The sequence below is a fragment of the Coregonus clupeaformis genome, chromosome 40, assembly GCF_020615455.1.
Source record: "Coregonus clupeaformis isolate EN_2021a chromosome 40, ASM2061545v1, whole genome shotgun sequence".
Lineage (NCBI taxonomy): Eukaryota > Metazoa > Chordata > Actinopteri > Salmoniformes > Salmonidae > Coregonus > Coregonus clupeaformis.
In genome coordinates, this window is record NC_059231.1 from 25342953 (window position 1) to 25359965 (window position 17013).

Genomic DNA, 17013 nt, shown 5'->3' on the forward strand with positions numbered 1-17013 from the left:
GGTATTAGAGGTAACATCTTATGGAATCAACTACAATTTAGCCTACCTGACGCAAACAGGGTCAAGCAGATGTCAATAGTATATTCTTAAATATTTCTTAGATCTCATCTCAAGTGTAATTCTTAGACTAACTCCATTGCCAATACATATGCACACACAACATTCCACCATATTTTAAATAAAGGTTCTCAATATACAGCACGACCCTACGTAAAATCATTGAATTTAATCAATTACTGCATACAATTTACACAGTATGTGTACTGCACTCTACTGTAAGGTACTGAACTGAGTGTACTCATGCACTATACTGTACTGAATTGTAATATACAGATATTTGTATTAAATAAAGAGAAATTGAGAACTTCACAGGACTGTCAGGAGTAAAGACTGTTTTTCTAAAGTACTTTATAATGTACATCTAGTAGACATAGTTAAATATGATTGTTCTGTCTCTATACCTAGGTGATAGGGTATCTAAAACATCAATTTCTGCAGTACATGTAGGAGAAACAAACACGTGTCACGCGCACACACACACACACACACACACACACACACACACACACATATGCAGTTTTGGCCGTGTTTCAGCCTAGTTCAGCCTGGTGTTAATGTTATTATAGATCCTGAGAGCCTGCTGCACAGAAGCTGTGTTTGGCTCACACTCCCCTCTCCTGTTTCCTGTGAAGACAAGGAGCACTTTAACACCTTCATGTGGAGACTCGCCCCTAAAGAGACCAGAGAGGAGAACTGTCAGGCAGGCAGCCAAAGCTGTGTGTGAGTGTGAGAGTGCACAAGCATGTCCGTGTGTCATGTGGTGGTGGAGAGTCTTTCATCAGCTGTATACTTTCTCTCACCACTCATGTGTCTGTGTGAGATCTCTCTCTCTCTCTCTCTCTCTCTCTGTCTGTGTGTGTGTGTGTGTCCAGCAATGATGTATCACTTTGGTGTTTGAGATGCCTTTATTTGGTTGTGCTTTTAGATTTGTTCTTGGGGAATGTATTGCCCCAGCAGCATTGGCAAGTGGCAACTAGACCTAAATCCGTAAGCTATTGTATGAAAACAAAGTCACTTTGTTTCAGGTTAAAACGTCTAGTATAATTTGTTTGAGTGGTTTGCAGTGTTTAGTTCAGCGCACTCAGCTGTGACGCGTGCGCGCGCGCAGTGGCTCAGGCCAGATTCTATTAGGATCCTGGTGGAGTATCCTCTCGTGTTTCTGGAGCAGGAGGCGGGTCTTTGGAAAGTTGGAATGCCTTGGAAGTTTTCCTGTACTTTACAAAGATGTTGAAGAGTGTCCCGCGCGTGAATATGGACACCTGGCTGGTAGTGTCTCTGTTCGTGTTTCTCCAGCTCTTCTTCAGTTTAGCCTATGAAGGTAAGGAATGGCTAATATTTATCCATCCCGCGGGTCAGAGAGGGATTTAGTTAACCCACGAGTGTCCAAATGGACAACGTCCAAATGGACAACTTTAATTTCTCAAACAAATGTAACGTTTTTAGATGTTTGCATAACTTAGGTAGCGGTTGTTGCAATTTGTTCTGTTATTACGCATTCATTATCGGTTAGCCTATGTCCCACCGCGACTTTTTGGTGAGCCACATTTTATGTTTACGTGGAGGGGGGTGAGGCTGGGGTAAAAAGGGGGGGTGCAGTGCGAATCTGTCGGACGTCTCCCGCAGAATTCATGAGAGACACTAAAGCCAGCATGCTGTACGTTGTGCCATAGCTTACCTTCGTGCCATAGCTTGTATATATATATATTTATTTATTTTTTTATCAATTGAAGTCCTTTGTTCAAGTTATTTTGCCATCCAAAGTAACTATTCTTCGCTATCCCACTGGGGACAGACGTCAATTGAAATGTCGTGGAAACAACATTGATTCAACCAGTGTGTGCCCAGTGGGTAATGAGTTTAACAGTCGTCCATTCGTTTAACAAGGGGATATGTGCGTAAAACGTGCCAAAATGTAACTAATCGTCACCTAGTTAATGGTCTATGATTTCAGTCAGCATACAAACAGTAGCAAATCACATCGAAGTTGTCAATAGCCTAGATCATTTCACATCTCCAGTAAACATTTCAGTGTGACCGGCTTTGGAGCTCAGTGCCCTGTAATCAGAGCCCATAGCTCCGGGATGTCGGGGTCGTTACAGGCCACAAGCCACACAAGGGCTCCTGTGTTCGGACTAACTGCACATTTGCTCGGCCTCCCTCCTCCCATTTCCTAGCTTTCCTAGACCCGCAGATCTGTGCAGTCAGTGTATTTCCAGTGCTAGGTGGTTTTGTTTAATAAGACTGCAGGGTCTCTTTGGAGGGTGACAGGAGGACTGTATCAGTTGAATGGAACCGTCAACAGTCCTACAACATGGTGGGATAGAGAGCCCATAATAGTTGTTTTATTTTTTCCTGATTGATTGATATGATGCCATGTGGTGTTCTCTCATCTTAGTTTGGTTACACAATAATTTCACACACAGTCACACACACACATTTACATTTACATTTTAGTCATTTAGCAGACGCTCTTATCCAGAGCGACTTACAGTTAGTGAGTGCATACATTTTCATACTGCAAGCACTCACACACACAGAGAGAGAGAGGTTTTCCAGATGGATGAGTGCCAACAGGGCAGGGACAGTAGCCTGCAGAGAAACCTTCGCTGGAGAGTAATGAGAAGCTGAAATTAGTTCAAGACCGGATGAGACCGGATAAGAGTTTGGATGCATGGGTGTATACGTGTATGTGTTTATCATGGAGTGTATGTGCATGCATATGTCCGTACCAAGAGAGAGATTGTGTGGGTGTGTGTGCTTGAGAGTGTGTGAGGGTGTTGATTTGGAGATTTATGTGTCTTGTTCAGTGGCGGCATGGCTCACCACTTCTGTCTGAGAAACAGGCTGAAACATGTACATACGCAACTGGAGTTAGATTTACACTGACAGGGTAAACACAGCTTGTCAAACGGACTCTTATAGCTGGAGGTCACTGGTGTGTGTGAGTGTGCTTGTGTGTGTGTGTGTGTGTGTGTGTGCGCGCGTGCGTGCGTGTGTGCGTGAGTGATTGTGTGTGTGTTTATGGGGGTTGATTTAACAGGGGTGTTTGTATTTTTGGGGGGGTTGTTAGTTAGACTGTTTGTTTATGCGGCGGCATTTGTATGTGTGTCCTCTGTGTGTGTGTGTGTGTGTGTGGGTTAAAGAGGGTTGAGAAGGGGAGGGATGGTTTGGGTTTTAAGTAGCCTTTACTTACTAACCTCTCTTTGCTGTGGCGGTATACAGTGCTTTGAGGTGTCTGTACTGAGAGACAGGCTAAGTGTTGATGTTACCTTACATGCATTGAGGTGTCTGTACAGAGAGACAGGCTGAGTGTTGATGTTACCTCCAGGGCAAATGAAGGTGGGTGGTAACTGGCAAGGGAAGGATTTGATGGTTGGTTCTCTCCGGAACTCTGTATGTCTCTGTCTCAAAAAAATAAGATGGTTGCCGCAGTCTCCTTTGTCCCCTCTCAGTACTATTTGCTCTGTCAACACAAGCAGACACTCACACAGACACATGCACACACACACACACACACTCAGTGACGCCTTCTCCTTACAGTGAAACCCAGTCATAATGACTAGATGAATCATTCATATTTTCTGAATGGACTGCTGTGCTGTTGGTCTGTGGTAGGTGAGTGACCTTGTGTGTATAGTTAATTGTCAGAAAGCTCAAACATGCCGTCCTAACACAGCGTGATGTAGCCTAGGGAATTCTCTAAGCCTGCCAGCTTACTAATACCACTGGAGAAGCAGTAATAATGGTTATTCTCATTTTCCATAGAGAGAGAGAAAGACAGCATGCCAGTGAGAGAGTCAGTGATTGATGCGTTAAGAAAGGTGTCGTGAGCATGTGATGTTGGAGAGAGAAAGAGAACGAGAGTTAGAGTGGTTGGTTGAGGAAGAGATCTATAAAAGGGAAGTTGTGCACAGAGGCAGTGAGAAAGAGATGGTTGAATCACTTCACTGTCTTTAGTCTATGTGTTTCTGATGCCCAGATGAAATAACAGATGCCTGTACTGCCTGTTCAGTTCTCCTCCTGGCATGTTTCTACATTAACCCTGTTATTGATCCCTATTACGCAAAGCTCGGCTGAAAAAAGCTGATTGGAACCTCAGTTTGTGTTCCCTCTGGCCCTGTTGTTCTCATAGAGCTTGGCAGAAGAGCCTCTCTCTCTCGCTCGCTCTCTCTGTTTTATCAACACTGTGTTCTCTCTGACGTCTTTCCACCCTCTGAAGAGTCATTTTCACTGTGAGAGAAGAAGAGAAAAGAAGAGAGAGACCGTTAGGGATGCTGTCTGATTCCAAACCTCAGTGCACTGACAGAAAGACTGTTGGGAGTGGAACCATGTTTATGTAGATCAATGACAACTTCTTTGTTATTGAAAGCTCTGGATCTGGCCTTTATTCACTCACTGATGTTAACCAAATGGGAAATAAGTAATAAAAGGAAACTTTATACTGCCAAGTTGAGTGTCAACTTCTCAGCATATCAGCTTTTATTCAAGGCTGGCTCATTTTGATGATGTGGATGAGATAGTTTCAAGTTAATCATAGTGTAATTTTACCCCTGGCTGTTCTGGAGACAGCTTTGAATGGAAAAGGAATAGTACTGCGGTATAGGAACAGTACTGCGGTATTCTAAGATCTCTCTAAGATCCCTTAGGAGGGGAGAGAGAGACAAGTCTATAATAATGTGTTATGCCCTCTGCTGCAGATTCCTGTATGGGATGTGAGTGTCAGTCTAACTGGCTGCCTTTGTCTCTAAGGATGTGCGTGTGGAGAAGATGGACTAGCTCTGTCTCTGGGAAATATCCCCTGCTATAGGCTATGAGGCTCTCTGCTGGTATGGTGTATGTCAGTAGAGCCCCCTAGGATTCCATTTATTAAAGAATAACAAAACTAAGAAATCAGAGCAGAACTTTAGTTGTTGTAGCAGGATAGCAATCTGTAGAACAGTCTCGATAGAGACAGAAAGGAAGGCCTACGTGTGTGTTAGATTTACTCTGTTGTCTGTTGTCTATTATGGCCCCATAACCAAGCCCAGTAGAGATGTGCGGTACATTTTCCATGTGCTCTCTGGTGTGGGGCTATATAGGGGTCGTACTATGTAAGGATAGTCATATATAACCTCACTGTAGGCAGTAAATTGTCTGAAAGCATGTTATAGAACTAATCTGAAGCAGCGGCACACACCTGTGATTAGTTTCCCAGATATGTCTGTTTCCCTCTTATAGACACCCTTGGCTGTGTGCCCGTGAGTTTTCCCCTCAGCCAGCTAAATCAGATTCAGAGTCTGTATGAGGATGTGCTCAGTAGCAGTGTGATCGGACATTTGGCTGATGTATATAAATGCCCATCGGGCTGAGAGCGTGTAGCTGTAGCAGGAGTGAAAGACTTCTCTGTCTGTTTTGTCCCTCATGGATCCAGAACAGAGAACACATTCACACTGGGTTGGTCCATAACATCCTCCTCTGGTAGCGATGGGGCGTATCTGAGCTCGCTCCTCACCCCTCTTTCCCATGTACACCACTTTCCTTCCCTCACCCATTCTCTCTCCCGCTCCCTTCTCCTTTTTCTCTCTCCCTCATGTCACTCCTCCTTTATCTTGCATTGTGCATTGAAATATTATGTATCATTTTGAAGCAGAAAGCTCTAGATCATGCAGTAGTTATGCTGTGACAGCGAAGCATTGTCTGCCAGAGAAGCAACATCCCAATACTCATATCTGATTTCCTTTTGACAACTGATATCAAAGATCTTGACAGATGAAAGCAATAAGCCAGATTTCTATTGGAAGGCCATTCTTTTTCTAGCTCTCTCATATTAGTGACCAATAAGGAGAGAAGGAAAGGAAACCAATATTGGAGCACTAGTCACATATCACAGTAAGTATGTTGGTGACCTCACAACAAGACCCTGGGTCACGTTTCAGCAAGAACAAACAGGACAAAACATTTTGGAATGGAGAAAAGGTTTAGGTAGTTCCTCCTCCATTTCTAAACGTTTCCTTCCGTTTCATACTTATTGACTGTGACCCCAGTGTGAGGTTGCCATTGCACAACTGGTTTTAGAACAAGGTTGCATTAAAAGCGATTAATTGTGTCAAACCAGCTGGGGAGAAAGGCTCCCTTGGGGTTCTTCCTCTCTGCATGTGTTCAAGAGATCTCTCATGGTCCAACCCCTGGGGTCCTCTTTGGAGGAATAGTTTAGCAACGTTTTACATTTACATTTACGTCATTTAGCAGACGCTCTTATCCAGAGCGACTTACTGTTTTCAACAGTGATAATCTTGATTTAATAATGCCCTCTTGCAAAACACCAGTATGGTCCAACCCAAATCTCTTGCTGAAGGATTAGGCCTACATCATGTTTTGAAACGTTGCTAAACCCTTTCAATCAAATGTATTTATAAAGCCCTTTTTACATCAGCAGATGTCACAAAGTGCTATACAGAAACCAATGCAGCCCTACTTTTATCCTGAATGCAGCCTTGCTCTCTCCCTGCCTTGGTCACTAGCTGCTTTCTTCTCCCTCTTACTTTCCCAGGGTCAGGATACTATGGCTATGGAGATGATGAAGACGCATATGCTCGTAGAAACGGAGGTGAATGCTTTGACCAAGCTCTCTGCCACACGCTTGCACGCTTTTACACACTCTGGCACTCGCGTTCAACATGCAGGAAAGTTTAGGGTTAACATAAGCCTCTTAAACTCAAAGCAATGACTTCACTTTTTATCAACATTGAAAACATTTATTTTCTTTGAATAGCCAATTTTATTAGCTGTGTGTCTGTCACTTCAATGTGATGTATACAACTGTGTTATTTGTTTTCTCCACAAGATAGCGATATGCTTCATCCCCTGTTTTACAAACTGACACAATTATGTCAAACTAACTTTAAACTTTTCATTGAGGTCAGTTAGACATGTAATTTTACCCTCTGGGCCAAAACAAACTCTTGGAATATTTCTCCTCTGTAGAGACTCAAATATAGTATTGTGTTCTCTTACTCAATGACAGTGGAGACTGGAGATACAGCCAACACACACACGAACGGACCAGCTCCTGTCCAGCTGGTGTGTGTTTGAGAGTGTGTGTTTGAAAGAGTGTGTGTGTGCGTGTGTGCGTACAAGAAAGTGTGTGTGTTCTGAGCCAGCGGGAAATAGACTGCAGATTTTATTTCCCTGGAATACGAACCTGCTGGCCCCTCAAATTTGGCATTCCCAAAAGGAATCTTTAGGCAAGCGTTTGAGGGATGGATAGAGCCGTCCAACTGGTGAGGAAAGTTGGAGGCAACTTTAGTGTTCTTCTGACACATCTTTATCCCTCATGATTATGACCATGTTGCTGTAAATCAGCTCTAAATCATCATCCACTTCAGCCTCTATTCTGAAGGTTATATTCATTGATAGTTAAATTGATGGGGTTTAGTAGCTCTAATCAACAGTATGATTGAGTGATCCCATTTAAATCCACTGGATCAAAGTGATCAAAGACGGAGACACACACTCAAACTATTTCCCTTACTCTCAACCTCTATCTTTTCTTTACTCAAGCAAGTACTTCTTGTTGTCAAGTACTTCTTATTGTCAGTATGGATTATGGTAAGTGACAAACCCATTGTATCTTTCTGTCTACCTGTGATGAGATGATGGATGGGTTTACACTAGCACTCCAGATTTGACCTCTTTAGTCTGCTGTAAACACTGTGTCCTGTGGTAAATTGGTATGGATTATGTATGTTGGTATGGGTAACTCACTGCCTGACTTACTGCTAAAATGAAGAGAGGCTGTGAGTGTAAGGTGAGAAAACAAATGGATGTCCAAAACACTGGTAAATACCCCCCGGCCCCCAAAAGTTAATTTACATTGCGGCACTAACAGACAATGTCTCTCTCTATCCTGTATAGATAGATGTCTGTCCAGCACCTGAACCAGAACGAAGTTTATTTCAATATTTTATGTGAATGGTATAATTCTCCCTCTTATTCCACACCCAACCCCATTTTTAGGGACCCCTTGGTGCGCGCCCATCAAGGTGAAGCATGGCGATGTGAGTTGTCGGAGTCCTGGAGGGCAGTACTATAAGAACGTAATGGGATCACGCTGTAAGATCCGCTGTAAGAGGGGTTACGAGATGCAGCAGGGACACCCAGAGGTGGTGTGTATGGCCAGCAAACACTGGTCAGGGAACTACGCCTGCAGGGGTGAGACCACCACACACACACAAACTCACACACCTGGCCTACTGGCAAGACCCAAAATCACTGGACACACACCTCTACACCAAACATATGTAACCACTGAAGATACACACAACCATTAGAATCATTGTCAGATTCATCAGCTACCTGCCAATCATACACCCTGTTTGTGAAAATACAGTTATGGACTTGATTTGTGTTTCCCTGTCAGAGATCCGGTGTCCTAAGCTACAAATGCCTGCTAACGGGGGCTATAAGTGTTCAGACGGATCCTACTTTAACTCCCGCTGTGAGTTCTTCTGCTCCCCTGGATACACTCTGAAGGGGCCCAAGACTGTCACCTGCCAGTACCACAAGACCTGGACCTCAGGGGAGAGCGTCTGTGTAGGTGAGTCAGAGAGTGCTTGCGTGCATGTGGATGTGTGTGTGTGCGTGTGTGCATTTACCGATGTACAGTATGTGTATGGTGTTTGTGGTGTGTGTGTGTGTGTGGTGTTTGTGTCTGTAGCTGTGTGAGTATTATTGAGTTTGCCCACCTCACATTGCACATTGAATCCCACCACATCCTAATTCCAACCCCCACACTGTTTAAATGCTAAGGAAATACAGGCTGCTCTTAAGACTATGGGATCCAATAAATTATAAATCACATTCACTCCTGACTGACTTAATGAAATAATGACCTACTGCTATGTGAGAAACAGGCTGAATTATAGACAGATTTTATTCAGATTTAATTGACTTAAGTCAAACAAACACACACACCGTGTGTAAGGTTGAGTAACCACAAGCCTGTGCTGCTAGCCCAAGCATGACACACTGCGAACTACAGCAATCCAGTCTCAGAACCACTTGACAATAATGTGGAGTAACCTCTTATGCGATCACAATTTAAGGCAGTGTGTGATTTGCAAAAGCAGTTGTGGAGACATTGTACATTGTAGGTTGTTTTCATTACTGAGGATGGATATGAAGAGATTCAAATCCCTTGCGCCCTCCACATCCCCCCTAGCAAATTACACCCAGCAGACAGGTAGATATGGAATTACAGCACATTCACAGGGAAAGTAGATGTTTTTATGTAATTATACGCATGGCCGAATAGTGTGTGTATCTGTGTGTGTGTGTGTATCTGTGTGTGTGTGTGTGTGTGGCTAAGCCTCTCTGAGATGCTAAAATTGACAAGACAAAAACAGCATATTGCATGTTTTTTGTTTTAGCAAATCTCATTTTGATGTTTGAGTGACAGATTTAGATCAGAGAACACACACACACACACACACACACACACACACACACACACACACACACACACACACACACACACACACACACACACACACACACACACACACACACACACACACACACACACACACACACACACACACACACACACACACACACACACACACACACACACACACAGCAGTGATGGAGTCTTTCTGCTCCAGTGAAATGACATTGATTCTCCTGGTCTGCTGTGATAGGAGCTTCTCTAGTCTAAAATCACCCCAATTACACAGAGGACACAACACAACACGACAGAACAGGGAAAATCACCGTTTTTTTCTCTCTTCCTGTTTCTCTTCCCTCCACATCTGCTGACCGTTTTAACCACTCTTTCTCTTCTATCTCTGTCTCCCGACATCCCCTCTTGTCCTGTAACCACCCCCCCTCCCCTCTCTTCTTCTCTGGTAGATGTGGACGCCCCAGTGATAAAGTGTCCTAACCTGAAGGACAAAACGGCAGAGCCTGGCAAGCTCTCTGCCAGGGTGACCTGGGACACACCGGAGGGCAAGGACACGGCCGACGGCATCCTCACCGAGTCAGTCTGACCCCTGAACCTTAACCCCTAACTCCACTGAACCTTAATTTATAACCTGTAGTGGTAGTTAGGCTTGGGCGGTATACCGTGTATATACTGTATACCGGGATATTTGGAAATAGCCACAGGATGTTTTTTCAATACCGTTTAAACTATTTATTTGAAGTTTTTTTTATACATTTGAATATTTGTAGTTACTTTTTAAGTAAATACCTGCAGTCAGCTTGTGCAATACGTTAGGAGATAAAGAAGATCGCGTTCTTCATTTTACCTGTCACATAATTTTTCTTACCGGTAGTCCCCAGTCACGTGGTGTTTGTTTACAAGCACACAACAACGAGAGACTTGTGAGTCACTCACTGTTGTGCAGCACGCATCTAGTTACAGTATGGAATTCACATCAAAATGTTTGCCAGCTAGATATTTTATAGCTATTAATTTAACTGTCTAAAATGTGCTAAATGCTCTGCAGTTGTGCATTTGGTTTGCTAATTTAGTAGCTAGTTAGCTATCTAGCTACGTGGTTAGCTTCTTCCAAAATCAAGCTTTCGCTTGGTAACAGTAGACAATCCCCTCCTGGATCAAGAGCCTTGCTGTCTAATATTTGTTTTGTGCGTGCAGCAAACTGTAAGTAGCATTTTTGAGTTACTTGTATAACTTTATGAGCTGGGACGTCTGTCCTGAAAATAGTTTAGGTCAGAGGCTGTATAAAATATTTGTAATGTACTTGTTAGCATTTAGTTTGCATTCTCTATGGGATTTTACATGTACTTGTTAGCATTGCTAACCTTAGGATTACAGAGGCAGTGGGTTTAGAAAATAGCGCCCCTTGTGTTCAGTGCCGGCATTACCGAATGTCCCAGTATGGCACAAGGTTGGTATGAAGGTATGCCCATCTGGATACCGCTCAAGTTTAGTGGCAGTAATAGTAGTAATGGTAGCAGTAGTAGTAGGGTAAGTCTTTAGTTAGGCTTCAGTACTATTGACACAGTGTAGTATTTGACTGAGGCTGTGTTTACAGTGTGATCTTGAAAGGGAAGCCTCCTGGACACTTCCCTGAGGGGCTCCATAAGATGTCCTACACCGTATACGACCGCGCCGGGAACAAGGGCAGCTGCCGCTTCTCTGTCAGAGTACGAGGTGACACCCCAACATTATTACAACGTTTGTAGTCAGACAACAATGTTCTGACAACATTTGAAGGAACAATCACAGAACACTTACACATGTATGCCTCTTAGGCTGCGTTTACACAGGCAGCCCAATTCTGATATTCCACTAATTGGTCTTTTGACCTATCTCATCAGATCTTTTCACATCAGATCTTTTTCAGAGCTGAACTAATTGGTCAAAATACCAAATTAGTGAAAAGAATATCAGAATTGGACGGCCTTTGTGAACGTAGCCTGAGAGTGAGTGTCTGAATCTGTTTTGTGCCACCAGTGCGTCGATGCAGCCCCATGACCCCTCCAGAGAACGGCTATATGAAGTGTGACAGTGATGGAGATAACTACGGGGCCACCTGTGATTTCAAATGTACAGGAGGGTACGAACTTCAGGGCAGCGCTGCCAGGGTGTGCCAGTATGGACTCACCTGGTCAGGCATGGAAACCAACTGTGCAGGTACGTATCTGTGCACACACACATGCATGTATACACACACACACATACACACACTGTTCATGCTGTTCACATCACATAAGCACACCTCACAGACACACATACAGTACTTTGCACTTCAATGACTTGGAGAAGATCTGCAAAGAGGAGTGGGACAAAATCCCTCCTGAGATGTGTGCAAACCTGGTGGCCAACTACAAGAAACATCTGACCTCTGTGATTGCCAACAAGGGTTTTGCCACCAAGTACTAAGTAATGTTTTGCAGAGGGGTCAAATACTTATTTCCCTCATTAAAATGCAAATCAATTTATAACATTTTTGACATTCGTTTTTCTGGATTTTTCTCTCACTGTTCAAATAAACCTACCATTAAAATTATAGACTGATCATGTCTTTGTCAGTGGGCAAACGTACAAAATCAGCAGGGGATCAAATACTTTTTTCCCTCACTGTATGTCTGCTGCAGAGGGACAAGAGAGAGCCATGAGAAAACAAGTTTTGATCAGACATGGAAATAAAAGTGCTGAAAACAAATTGTCTCTCTATTTAAAAAGAAGATGGAGAACAATCTATGAAGGAAAGGTACTGGAGTTTTGATGCAGGCACATCAAACCAGCGCAAAAATTATATTGTGATATTTTCAAAACGATACGATATATCGTCAAACATAATATCCCGATATGTAACTAGATTTTTTCCCCCATCACTATAAACCACACACACATACATGACACATTCTCCATGCTGTGTGTTTAGCAGTATTGAAGTGGTGGTCAGGGGTGCTGAGGGGTTCACTGGAGGTGAAAACGGGCATGTCTCCCTCGGCCAGGATGGGCTGTCGATCGATCACAGAGATCCAGCAGATCAATACTTCCTGCTCTGACATTGACCAGCACTGTCTGTGACACATACTTAAGTGGGTTATTGTCTAATAGAAGAGACAATATAATACTGCTATTATATTATATAATACAGTGACACTCCATATAGCACTTCTTATATACGCTGTGGAAGGAACAGGTCATTCGCTACTATTGCTAGCAAGGTTTATAGCAACAAGAACAGTAAAGACAAGTAAAACAGAGCAACGAAATTAACATCATTTTGAGATTTCATTGGCAATTGCAAATCAAGTTACATCATTTGCTTTCATAGAATATGATGATGTGATATGATGCAATGATGTAGTGTTTTATTATGTCATAACATGTTATGTCACAGCTATGAACATCAACGTGGGGGTGCGTACGGCCTCAGGTCTGCTGGACCAGTTCTATGAGAAACGACGCCTCCTCATCATCTCTGCTCCCACAGCTGCCAATCATTACTACAGGTTCCAAATGACCAACCTACAGGTGAGGGAGGGGGGAGGGAGGGATGCAGGGAGAGAGAGCGAGGGAGGGATGAGGGATGGAGGGAGAGGGAGGGAGGGAGGGGAGAAAGGCAGAGAGAGAGTAAAGAGAGAGAGAGTTGGGGAGTAGGTAACATTATCTGTGGGAGGGAGGGAGGGAGGGAGGGAGGGAGGGAGAGGAAGGGAGGGGGGAGAGAGAGAGCGGAAAGAGAGAGACAGAGTGAGGGAGTGGGTAAAATTGTCTGTGGTTCTGCTGATGGGGTGTGTAGTGCCTCGGTTCCTGGTAAACAGAGAAAATGTCACGGCGCAGCATAAACAAGGCCGGTGCTCTCTTTAAATTCAGGCTATTCTGGGTTTGGATGATTTTCTGCCTGTCAGAAGATATTAAAAGGGAGCCGCCTTTAAAAGGCCTGACCTTTAAAGTGTCAGGAAAGAGACGACTCTTGTCATACGCTGTGAGTCATTCCAACCTCACCTTTAAAGGTCTAATGCAGCCGTTTTCCTCTCATTATCAAATCAGTTCTTGGGTAACAATTAAGTACCTTACTGTGATTGTTTTAAATTAAAATGGTCTAAAATAAACAAAAATAGGTTCTTAGCAAATAGCAATTTCTAAAGCAAGAATTTAGCTCGGAATGTCTGGGAGTGGTCTGAGTGGGGAGGGGAAAACTGAAAACTAGCTGTTATTGGCAGAGAGGTATGGAACTCTCTTTCTTATTGGTCTATTAACTAATTTACCACCTTGTGATGTCACCAAAACTCCATCTCATCAAAATAGGCTGAAATTTCAGGCAGTCTTTTCAAACAGCTCTTACACTAAAAGGGCATTTTCACAATTTCACAGTATTATTCCAACTTCATAGTGTGGAAATATACAGCTCTGGAAAAAATTAAGAGACCACTGCACATTTTTCTTAAATCAGCATCTCTGCATGTATGACAGCCATTCAATTCCAGTGTCTGTTGAATTCTAACACAGGCACACCTCATTCTACTGAATTAGGTACTGATTAGGTGATCATCTGAACCAAATCTTATTTAATGAGGAAAAGTATAAAAACCACTGCTGTGGTCATCACTATCCTCTTGCAATAGGACCAGCTGGATGGCAAAAGCAGTGCTAATAGTACCTCAAAAGTAATATTAATCAAAAAATAACTATTGACCATGCCAAAAGAGTTGAAAAGGAAAGTTTTGAGTGAGGAAAAGAAGGGTTCAATTCTGGCTTTACTGGCAGAGGGATACAGTGAGCGTCAGGTTGCTTCCATCCTTAAAATTTCAAAGACGGCAGTTCATAAGAACAAGGTCAAGCAGCAGACATTGGGGACAACAAAGCTACAGACCGGCAGAGGGCGAAAACGACTCTCTACTGACCGGGATGACTGCCAACTCATTCGAATGTCACTCAACAACCGTAGGATGACATCAAGTGACCTACAAAAAGAATGGTAAACGGCAGCTGGGGTGAAGTGCACGGCGAGGACGGTTCGAAACAGGCTCCTAGGGGCATGGCTGAAGTCGTGCAAAGCTAGAAAAAAGCCCTTCATCAATGAGAAGCAAAGAAAAGCCAGGCTGAGGTTTGCAAAAGACCATAAGGATTAGACCGTAGAGGACTGGCGTAAGGTCATCTCTGATGAGTCCAATTTTCAGCTTTGCCCAACACCTGGTCGTCTAATGGTTAGACGGAGACCTGGAGAGGCCTACAAGCCACAGTGTCTCGCACCCACTGTGAAATTTGGTGGAGGATCGGTCATGATCTGGGGGTGCTTCAGCAAGGCTGGAATTGGGCAGATTTGTCTTTGTGAAGGACACATGAATCAAGCCACGTACAAGGTTGTCCTGGATGAAACTTGCTTCCTTTTGCTCTGACATTGTTCCCCAACTCTGAGGATTGTTTTTTCCAGCAGGACAATGCGCCATGCCACACAGCCAGATCAATCAAGGTGTGGATGGAGGACCACCAGATCAAGACCCTGTCATGGCCAGCCAAATCTCCAGACCTGAACCCCATTGAAAACTTCTGGAATGTGATCAAGAGGAAGATGGATGGTCACAAGCCATCAAACAAAGCCGAGTTGCTTGAATTTTTGCCCCAGGAGTGGCATAAAGTCACCCAACATCAATGTGAAAGACTGGTGGAGAGCATGCCAAGACACATGAAAGCTGTGATTGAAAATCAGGGTTATTCCACCAAATATTGATTTCTGAACTCTTCCTAAGTTAAAACATTAGTATTGTGTTGTTTAAAAATGAACATGAACTTATTTTCTTTGCATTATTCGAGGTCTGACAACACTGCATCTTTTTTGTTATTTTGACCAGTTGTCATTTTCTGCAAATAAATGCTCTAAATGACAATATTTTTTTTGGGAATTTGGGAGAAATGTCAGTAGTTTATAGAATAAAACCAAAACGTTAATTTCACCCAAACACATACCTATAAATAGTAAAACCAGAGAAACTTATATTTTTGCAGTGGTCTCTTAATTTTTTCTAGAGCTGTATATAAAACACAGGATAATCACATGTTGGACTGCACTGGGCCTTTTAACAGGCCAGGTGATGGATTCTGTGAAATGTTTTGACATTACTTGAATTTGTATGTGAGTGCATTTTCATGTTCTGTGCTGTGTGTACAATGTTATTTGTGTGTTTATGATATGTGTGTGTGTGTGTGTGTGTGTGTGTGTGTGTTCCAGCATGCCCAGTGTGGTCTGGATCTCAGGCATGTGACGGTGATTGAGCTGGTCGGGATATACCCGGCACAGATCGGCCGTATCAGCCACAGACTCATCCCCCCAGGGCTGGCTCTACAACTCAGGTACACACATACACACACCGTCATCATCATTCATAACAAACCTACAACTCATTCTTCAGACCTACCATAGTGTGTTCAGCATTGACCTGATGGAAGTGTTGATGTGTGTTGCCTAGGTTACTGCTTCAGATCTCCCATGATAACTTCAACATGGTGATGATTGACAAGCAGGGGATGGACAGGGAGCGCTACACGTACCCCATCACCTCAGCCCAGATCTTCACCACCATTGACACCTGGCAGGGACGCATGGATGAGATGGTGCTGCAGCAGGAGGCAGGCCACACCTGCCAGTAGTACAACACCTCAACAACACCCCTCACTATCACCCCCACCCCAACACCAGCTCCCCAATTGTACACCCACTATTTCCTTCTCCCTACAATATCCCTCCAAATCACTAATTAAACCCTACCGTTGCTCAAGCTTACTTCCTGAACCCGACTCCCATCCTCCAGTTCCTCATAGCAGACCACAGCTAGTTAACGTATCCCTCAATAGGAGATTCCCTAAGTCATTAAACCCTTTATTTACCACCAATGCAATGACTTTCAGTTAAGTGCCTTTCTAATTGTGAGGAGACAGGGGGTTCAGTAGTCACTACTAAGTAGGAATCATTAGTATTGGAATGTCTGATTGGAGTTTGGAGCTGTGGAGCACTGGGACCAGGCTAATTAGAATGGAAATATTACTCTCTTTCATCACTGCATCCTTCAGCAGTTAGAGGTCCTGGGCGGAGTGGGTCATCACAATCATATTGATTCTTGTACTCGTCAGTCAGTCTGTATGTATGTTTTTTTAAAGCTTGGACACATTTTACTATTATGATATTTTGTATAATAACTATTTTCTTTTTTTTGGATATGAAACTGGAAAAATCCTTTAGCTGTTTTATATTTATGTTTCTCCGTTCTGATAGCAGTGTTTTAATTAGGACATTAATAATAAGCACTCGGGAATGTATGTGTGTGTGATGTAACAGGCAGCGATGTTGGTCCATCAGGTACACTGCTGTTTGTCTGTTCCGCTTGATTTCACACAACCATGATTAAATAGCCCTCTTAAAAAGAGTGACCTCGTCCTTCTGTCGTTACAGTTAGAACCAGAACTATGTTTTACGACTCTAGTTTGGGACAGTCTAGTTT

The 17013-nt window shown here is 43.3% G+C and overlaps 1 protein-coding gene across 2 annotated transcripts; it reads left to right on the plus strand.

Annotated features, from left to right (window-relative positions):
- The first annotated feature begins 1199 nt into the window (after positions 1-1199).
- Positions 1200-16938, plus strand: LOC121571620 (sushi-repeat-containing protein SRPX). Of its 2 annotated transcripts, XM_041883189.2 has the most exons (10): positions 1200-1378; positions 6590-6646; positions 8056-8250; positions 8459-8635; positions 9949-10075; positions 11097-11215; positions 11519-11698; positions 12918-13051; positions 15747-15868; positions 15985-16938. In XM_041883189.2, the coding sequence occupies exons 1-10, from the start codon at positions 1285-1287 to the stop codon at positions 16163-16165; spliced, it is 1386 nt and encodes a 461-aa protein (XP_041739123.1). In that variant the 5' UTR covers positions 1200-1284; the 3' UTR covers positions 16166-16938. The 2 variants fall into 2 exon arrangements, with proteins under 2 accessions (XP_041739123.1, XP_041739124.1); XM_041883190.2 differs by lacking the exon at positions 6590-6646.
- The last annotated feature ends 75 nt before the right edge of the window (positions 16939-17013 follow it).